Source organism: Spinacia oleracea, chromosome 5 (genome assembly GCF_020520425.1).
Source record: "Spinacia oleracea cultivar Varoflay chromosome 5, BTI_SOV_V1, whole genome shotgun sequence".
NCBI classification, from domain to species: domain Eukaryota; kingdom Viridiplantae; phylum Streptophyta; class Magnoliopsida; order Caryophyllales; family Amaranthaceae; genus Spinacia; species Spinacia oleracea.
In genome coordinates this window covers 3,944,920-3,953,944 of record NC_079491.1, presented here as the reverse complement: position 1 = coordinate 3,953,944, position 9,025 = coordinate 3,944,920, and the positions used below count along the sequence as shown (strand labels likewise).

The window sequence follows — 9,025 nt, the reverse complement described above, 5'->3', positions numbered from 1 at the left end:
CCATCAAAACTTATTTTATGTGGATGGAGTTTACTATTACTCCATTAATCCGTACAAAATTAAGAAAGCATACTACTTTTTTTTACTAGGTAAGATCGAATAAGAGATCCTATTGAATCAAACACGGCAACATCTATCATCTACTTGGTATTAGTCAGTCTAGTAAGTTATGTATGTCTTTGTTTTACTTGCCTCATTTGACCAATTTTTGTGTGAATTTTTTTTAAATTTAAACAAGACTGTGGGAGTAATATCTATAGTTATATCTCAAATACGAAGTATTATTTAAAAGAACAATAACGTTCATATACTTAATAATATTAAATTCATAATATTTTTGTAAAATGTCAAGTAGATATCGCGTGCATAAATAATACTCCCTCCGTCCCGGAATACTTGACCTGTTTTCCTTATCGGGCCGTCCCTTAATACATGACCTGTTTCTAAAAATGGAAATATTCTAACAATACTATATTATTTCTCACTCCACCCCTATTAACCCACCTACCCCCTACTCCATACAAAAATAATTAAAAATTCAACCCCTACTCTCCCCCAACCCCACCTCTTAACCCACCTCCCACTAACTACATTAAAATAATACCCCACTATCAACTACTACCTATTAAATTAAATAAGTCAATTCAAGTCCCTTAAACTCTGTGCCGGTCAAACCGAGTCGAGTATTCCGGGACGGAGGGAGTACGGATTAGTACTTCTTAAGGATTAACAAGGCTAACATAGGTGGGGCACGCACGATCGACCCGCATGCTGCACACATCACGTACGGAGTATGTTTTAACTTTTATATAGAACACAAACCTACTTATACAATATAAAACCTTGTCGTAAGCACTATATTTTGGCATATAATACAGATTTGGACTTGCATTTGTATAAGATTAAATGATTAAAAATGGCTTGAGAAACCTCACTGTACATGATAATATGCTTTACCAATTAACAAAGACAACCGTTGAAATGTCTATTCTAGTCATTATCAATATTAAACGTGGTTGCCAAAAACATACGTAAACACTCTAAATTAAAGTTATTGAAGGGCATGGGTGAACAAGATCGGATATCCATTTAATATTTCCGAATCCAAAACCCAAAATAGTTGTAAGATTGTACCGGTAAATCAGTTTTGGATACTCGAATATTGAAATAGTTTGATAAAACGTTGTAAATTATTCGGGCCAATTCTTTTTGGCAATTGCTTATTTCAAAAAAGTTGGACCGTGTTTTTAGTTACACATTAACGTTTTAAAGATACTTTTTTGGGTTTTACTCCGTTGATACTTAGATTTTAAGTTTAAGTAAAGGTAAAAATAATAATAAGTAACATTTCAGTAATTAAGTATCAACCTATATTCGATCAAAGAAGAAAAGTATCAATGTAAAATATAATTGTCATCATATTTAATGATTCTTATTTTCTTACCCGCTTAGACATGGGAAATGATAAATCCAAGGAATAATTTCACTTCTTCCAAGGAAATCACCTTTAAAAAAATGTGGATTTCCTTGGAAGAAGTAAAATTTTCCTTGGATTTATCACTTCCCCTTAGACATGTTGAAGCCCGATATTCACTTGTTTGATGACTCTTGTTGAAGGGTTATGCAATGGTTATGACGGTCACAAAAATGTGTTTCAAACTTGAGAAAATGACTCATTTACACATGAAAACAAATATTGTGGCACACACAAAAGTGAATGCAGTATTTTACGGAAAAGATAGAACGATCTTTCAATAATTAAACCAAAGAAAAAAATAGTTCACAAACATACTCAAAGCCATTTTTGTATCTTACCTCACCAATCACCACCATAGTTATATTTTAAAAATACATTACATTAGCTTGGAGAAGAATTCTATTTTCAAATACTCAAATAATGTAGTATCATTTTATTCATTCCTCACAATAAGACAAACTAGTCCATAAAACAAAATAAATTTGACAAATTGTATCCTCTAACTTTCCCAAAAAAAAAAAACAATTTGAATTTTTTTAGTGGAAAAACTCAAAAAAGATCTTGAAATCTAACAATATTACCCTACTATTGCCAAAGTCTAAAAAAATTAGGTGGATCCATCATATATTTTCAACTATAATAATAGTAGAAGCAAAAATAATATCTTGTTGGTGGGCCCAAAGCCCATTACCCATACAAAAAAATATCAGAGAAAACCTTGTTGAATTTGTGACCATTGAGTGAACCAGTGAACCCAAGGTCCAAGTTCAAAATCCCACGTGGACGGAAAAAGCTACCGACAGTTAAACCGCGACTAATATTCAACCACGTGGTGGTTTTTCACTGGATACTTTTTCAAAACTTTTTAAATTTAATTTTATTTGTCCCTTCTCGTGTACTCCTTATAAAAAAGTAGCAGACGTTCTTTCTCTTTCCTAAACTTTCCCAACCTCAGGAATCAGGAGCGACGCTTCTTTTTCCCGTTTTCATTAATAAAAAAATAAAAAAATAAAAATTATTTATCTTCAAATAGAAGGAATTATAAATTGAGAAGATAGCTTCGAATCTTGGAATTTTGAGGAGATAATACTTCTCGAAGTTTTAGTAATTATCTTTTTATCCGGAATCCTGTAAATTAAATTAAAATTATAAATACCTGGAAAAATGGGGAAATTGTTGCTTCGAGTTAGTAATACTATGGAGTTTTACTGGTTGGAGAAGAGGATCGTTTTGCCTGTCAAGAAACTTTGCCGTCGTTTAGCTGCTCGTCTCGGTTTTCAAAAGCGCGGTAAGTTTTTTGTTTTGTTACTGTAAATTGATTGATTTGTTCTTTTGTTTCGCAAAATTAATCCAAGTAGTATAACGTAATTCAATCGGATGACATATTCTATCAACTAGAATCACTACTTTATTTTGACAGAGTAGTAACTTTTTCCGTGTGATATGACTATATGAGCCTGTGATTTTGTATGAAGTAAAATAGTAAATCATAATTTTAATTAGTTTTGAGGAAATTTGTTGGTTTTTGTTTATGTGTAATTGTGTATGCGTCATGTTTTTAATTGAAGGATAATGGACAAATTCTTGTATGAGATTGTGTCATTTTTAATTTCATGTGTGAAGCTATTAAGGTTTAGACTTGTTGATTGAGGGCGATTAATTTTGTGTGCGAACCTACGAGGATTTAGACTTGTTGATTGAGGATTTAAGTCCGAACTTTTCAATTTAATTTGAAAAATCATACTTATGCTAGTATCATAGCTTTAGTTTGATAGATAATGGACAAATTCTTATATGAGTCACGATTTATAATTTTGTGTACGATACCACTAAGGTTTAGAGTTGTTGATTGAGGATTTGAGGTCCAAACTTTTCGATTAGATTTGAAAATCATACCAAGTACTTCTGTATCATTATTTTTGTTTTGTACATACATACAAGTACACAACCGTTGCCCCTTGGTGCTAATGAAAATTTCGATACTGTGTCACAATGAAGTAAAACCAACAACAACTTTTGTTTTCGAGTTTTACCTTTAGGGTGATGGTGATGATAAAGGTCGCAAGTTGTGACGTGTCGGAGTTTAATTGGTACATATAGGCGACACGTAGGTTATGCGTCATCAGAATATTTTTACTATCGATGCAATATTTTTACTATGGAAATATGTAAATAAGGTAATTAATCGATATAAAGAAGTAACCAAATTAGAATATTAAGATTTTCCTACATTTTTTTGTAACATGTATAATAGGTTATATAAGTTAAATTTTTTAGTTACCAATTTAAATCATGACACATAAACATGTCACGTCATTACTGTGACACAGCTTAAAGATCGCATGTTGCGACCTTTATCATTTCCGTTACCTTTATGGTTGATCAACCGTTGCCCGTTGGTACTACTAGAGCCACTACGCGTATTAATCAATTTTGGTTGTTCAACCGTTGGTAGCAACCTAGCACGGGATATTGAGGATTGGTCACCTTTACAATTAGTTGATGACGTAGGCTGTAGGCACCATGCGTTTATTACTACTTTATTCGTACCACTATTAGCTAAAAATTGGGTCGGGTGTGTTTCAAACCTTTTTGTTTCCATTTCATAATTAAGGCTCTATTCTATTCGATTTATTTTCACTGAACTTGTTATTTGAACTTAACTGAACTTATTTTATCTGAATTTTTTTTTTCCCACCTGAAATAAATTTATTTTTGTGTGAAAATGTCTAAAAAAAACTTATTTATCTGAATTTATCTGGACTACAAAACATAGCTTAAAATTGATACGTGAAATTAGAGACAAGTGCATGAAGACAAGTTTGAGACATATGTAGTACTCCGTATAATTTATGTGAAGCACAAGGAAATCGGGGGCTATAATTACGTGACAACTGGTGTCAAAAACGTGAATTATAACAAGTTTGAGACATTCGTAGTGTAATTTATTATGTAAGTCTATTATAGAGTTTTGTTTAAAGAGTGTTACGTGACAACTTGCAAATGTAACATTGGTGTCGACTATTTGCTCTAATTACGAATTATGGCTGTGAATCCTGTAATCTGAAAGCTACGTACTCAAGATCATGTAAGCATGTTCCTGCTTACATGATACAACGTTAGTTTAATCTTTCAAACTCACAGTCCTTAATTAAAATTTAAACCAGCTTAGCTAAGAATTATAAATCTGAAAACGACCTTCAAACAATTGTTGGTTGACTTTTTCAATAAATGATTCATGATTTTACCTTATTGGTTTGTTATTTATAAATTGTGTTTGATGAACAAACAGGTATACTGATACTAAGCCAAGAAGTAAAAGCTTGTGAATACGAAGATGTTCGAATTATGTGGGAGATGTTGAAGAAATCAGAGACAACAACAACAAGTACTAATGAAGTAACTCGCTCTAATTCCTCCCCTAAATGGCTCAAGAACAAGCCTTTAAGAAACGCCGTTGCTTGGGCTAGATCCAGTACATGTCTAAGCAACAAGTTTTGGTAGACTATGGTAAAAACAGTTATAGTGTATTTGGCCATCAATATTATTCCACATTTCCATGTAAATGAAAAATTGTTTGGATGTGTATGATGATAATTTGGCACCTAGAGACACTATCTGTCAAGGAATTATTGACTTGGTCTCGTAGAGAGCAGGTAAAATGATCCTTTGTTAGGGGTATTTTAGTAAAATAATCAAACTCGGAAATTGAATATATTGTCTAGACGCCCCTAAGAAGATGATCCTTTCTTAGGAGTATTCTAGTAAAATAATCAAACTCGAAAATTGAAATATAGCAAAGACGCGCCCTAAGAAGAGATCAGTTGTCCATCCCCAAAGAGTCGTCAAAACCTTTTTCGCCATCTATCTAGCTAGCTATATATGTATGGTGTACAAAATTCCTTTAGTACTCGTAATAATGTGTGCCACAAACATTTTGCATCAAGAGTGCTTTTATAAATCACAACTGAGAAGGCTATTGTGCTGACTATGTGTGTACTGTTTTGTTCTGTTGTTATTGAGGATATCCAAGAAGTTCATTTGCCATAGGTTTATTTTCAAAGGCCTTGTTGTTAAAGACGGTTATGGGTTGGGTTGGGTTGGGCCTATGCTTTGTGTTAAGTTTGCTTGTCATGGGCTCGATCATACAAAGCTCACTCGCTACATGTCGTATTTTGTCTATTTTATTTAAAAAGGCGGCTCAGGCACGATCCAAGCCAACGGATTCTTCAAGCTTAAACCTAATTTCATCCAATTTGACCTTGCTTAAACCAACTAAGCTACACATCTTATTGTCTTTTACACAATGAAAAACTATTTTTTAATTGGAATCAACTAATCGAGGGGGGGTGACCATGGCCCCTGCCAACCCGTCCTTGGTCCCGCCCTGTCTGAACATAGCAATGCACTTGAGCAAGCCAATTGCCAATTTGGGCTATTCTTTGCTTCTTCATCTCTTAATTAACTACTTCCAACTTCAAGTTACACTACTCACCATCTCAGTAAACCTAACGTTAAGGCTTTCTAGGGTCGTATATGGGAATTCGGAGGCCCTGTTCTTTTTCTTTTTTTAAACTGGAGACCCTTTACTTAATAAAATGATTAGTAACACTAAAAAACAAAAACAAAAATGTACATATTGGGATTCGATCTCACAACCTATGAAATATTAAGAGAAGGTTATACTATTGATCCACAAATCAATTAAGTATCTTCTATTTACATGATTACTATATGACCATTAATTGAGCTATATAAGTTACTGCTAATATTTTTTTGGACCATCAAATTTGGGGCCCTGTCTACAGTTACCTAGGCACAAAACTACAAAAGGATGCATAATAAACCCTCTTCCGATCGATCCAAATATGCAATAACTTATAACTTGGCCTTCAAAAAAAAGTCCCAAATATAACTCATGCTAAATAACAATGACACCATAGATAAAATTTGTTTGGATGAAAGGTATAAACAATAATCCATGTACTATATCATTTTACAAGATGTAACGGAGAAATTAAAATCCCAAGTAATGTTCCTCGACATTCACACATATACAATTTTTTCTTTTTTTTGGATGATCATATATAATCATGTGACATATGGTTTGACACGGGATAGATTATTGGACCCTTCTATTGTTGGATAAATCTATCTTAAACCTTCCTATGCTAATGAAAATTGCTCAAACGTTGGTCATTAAAGCCCTAAAGGCCCAAAACGCTGCGTTTGGGCGGGTAAGTGTTGGGTCCAAACTCTAAAATCTAGCGAATAAAAACCCAGTCGACACCTCTAATTTCTTCCTCTTCTTCAATAACAAGCGACACTTTTTCTAGGGTTTATATTAGAAGCTTTCAGAGCGCCGGAAAAGCAGTAAAGCATAAGAAAATGGGGCACTCTAACATCTGGAACGCTCACCCTAAGAGCTATGGTCCTGGATCTCGCGCTTGGTAACTCTCTTTTTCCCTCTCGATTTATGTTTTGCTAAGTTCAGTGTTTCAGATTAATTTGCTTTCCTTTTTCTGGGTTTAAGCTGATGTTTTAATTGCGTTTTTTTCTTCAATTTATGGCAGCCGAGTTTGCGGAAACCCACACGCAATCATCCGCAAGTATGGTTTGATGTGCTGCAGGCAGTGCTTCCGTAGCAATGCTAAGGAAATCGGTTTCATCAAGGTATTTTCCCTTCAATTTTCAGTTCAATTTGTTGTTGTTGTTGTTGTTGTTGTTGTTGTTTTTGTTGTTGTTGTTTATTGGCTTGATTATTTCTGTTAAATTTGGTTCATTGACCTGATATTAGCATATAAGTTGGTGTTTTTCGGTTTGATTTGTTCTTAGCTCTAGTAGATTAGTGATCAGTGTTTAAATTAGTGAGGAAATAATTGTGAAATTCCCTTCATTTTTGTTTTGTTGAGCTATTGCGTTTCTACTGGGTATAAAAGTTTGTGGTTGAAACATTGAAGCCAAAGGCGGAGTCAATGACATACGATTTATCGATTATTGATTTAAGCTGATGAACTTAATTTTTTGATATTGAATTGCTTAATATGTTGGTTATATAAGGAGTAATTTAGATAAGGTCTGGTGTTGTAGAAGCTGTGACTGATTTGACTCCCTGTCAACTTGGTTCTTTATTTCTTAGCTTAGATGTTAGTTATTGGATGATAGATTGACGAAACTGATCTTAGATATACCTAATTGGTGAACTGTTCATTTGGATATTGGAGTTTTCTGCATTGATTCGTAGATGATGACCAAAAAGAGATAATATTGTGATGGTGCATTTTGGGTATTGTAATGTGGATGGGCGGATGGCCCATTGCGAGTTTTTTCAAACAATAATTTTGTCAAACCTTTTCTTCAAAAAATTTACTTGTATTCTGCCCCTTGCTTGTTGTCAATAGTATACATTTTGGGATTTGGATGATCAATTGTGAGCCTGCCTTATTTGTGGTTCAGCTGCTAATCTGTGTTACTATGTATATGTTGAGACGGAACATTATTTTACATGCAAAGATCAGAAAATGTTACTTTGGAGTTCTTATTGTATATTCACTAGGAATGTATCATGTTGTGCTTTCAAGTGTGGGAATATATATGCATTATTCTTTGGAAGTTTTATATCGATGATTAGGAACAGGGTAATTTTCCTCTGGTGTTCAACTTATAGTTTATAGTGTGAGTGGGGGAGGGCCTTTGAAGGTAAAGGGTGGAGGGTAAATTGGCAACATATTAGTCATTTGGATATGCGAAGGGTTCTATTTTACCTGTCGATGATGAAATCTATCCTTACAAGTTCTTTCTCTTTCCCTCCCCTCACCTACCTTACAAGTTCCTTCTCTGTCCCTCTCCTCTCCTTCACGATTGCTAACCAATCACATTGTTATTTGATATAAAACTTCATTCAACAAATCACTTTTTGTTAACCAATCACATTGTTTGTTAATACTCTCGTAGTAAATTGTTGGGTTCATTCAACAAACATTGTTTGATTAGGAGGTTTTCTCTCATCTATCTATCAATATCGGTTTTAGAAAGTTTGGCTGTCATGTTAACCTGATTTCTATGATTTTTATTGTGATAGTTGTATGTTGTTCAACTATGAAAGGTTTGTTTCAAATCATCTAAACTTGCTTTGTTCTTTTTTGTATTTGCAGTATCGTTAAGTGTAGCATGGGAATTGCAGAAGCTGCTTGAAGTTTTCTTAGACTAGGCAATGAATTTATTTTCTATGTTGTGACCTTAAAAGGTCTGGACTACCAAACCTGTTCTGTTTTGAAATACCATACATTGCTGAATGTAGTAGATTTGGATTTTCAGATGATATAATCCTATTTGTGCTTCAATATTGTAGTAGTTCATGCTCTTCTGCTACTTTACACTATTATGTCACAGGGTGTTTATCAAGTGGATTATTTCACTAAGCCTCTTTATGTTTGCTTGGAAGTAAAATGCCTTGATTTAATACTTCAATCCAGAGTATTATTTTGTTTTGCAAAATTTTAATAAATTTTTGTGTCACCCAATTCATTCATGTATAATGTTCATTGA

The 9,025-nt window shown here is 33.6% G+C and overlaps 2 protein-coding genes across 2 annotated transcripts; both read left to right on the top strand.

Moving 5' to 3' along the window:
- Positions 1-2,413: 2,413 nt before the first annotated feature.
- LOC110783172 (uncharacterized) lies at positions 2,414-5,087 on the top strand. Its single transcript, XM_021987489.2, has 2 exons — positions 2,414-2,765; positions 4,770-5,087. Exons 1-2 carry the CDS (start codon positions 2,642-2,644, stop codon positions 4,979-4,981), a joined length of 336 nt encoding a protein of 111 aa, XP_021843181.2. The 5' UTR covers positions 2,414-2,641; the 3' UTR covers positions 4,982-5,087.
- Positions 5,088-6,766: 1,679 nt separating this feature from the next.
- On the top strand, positions 6,767-8,820 carry LOC110783178 (40S ribosomal protein S29). Its single transcript, XM_021987502.2, has 3 exons — positions 6,767-6,927; positions 7,051-7,150; positions 8,632-8,820. The coding sequence occupies exons 1-3, from the start codon at positions 6,866-6,868 to the stop codon at positions 8,638-8,640; spliced, it is 171 nt and encodes a 56-aa protein (XP_021843194.1). The 5' UTR covers positions 6,767-6,865; the 3' UTR covers positions 8,641-8,820.
- The last annotated feature ends 205 nt before the right edge of the window (positions 8,821-9,025 follow it).

Excerpts from the sequence above, each read along its gene's own strand:
- LOC110783172 (XM_021987489.2), top strand. The coding sequence starts at position 2,642 with ATGGGGAAATTGTTGCTTCGAGTTAGTAATACTATGGAGTTTTACTGG. Across the intron at positions 2,766-4,769 it reads TCTCGGTTTTCAAAAGCGCG|GTATACTGATACTAAGCCAA; the intron begins GTAAGTTTTTTG and ends ATGAACAAACAG.
- LOC110783178 (XM_021987502.2), top strand. The coding sequence starts at position 6,866 with ATGGGGCACTCTAACATCTGGAACGCTCACCCTAAGAGCTATGGTCCT. Across the intron at positions 6,928-7,050 it reads GGTCCTGGATCTCGCGCTTG|CCGAGTTTGCGGAAACCCAC; the intron begins GTAACTCTCTTT and ends AATTTATGGCAG.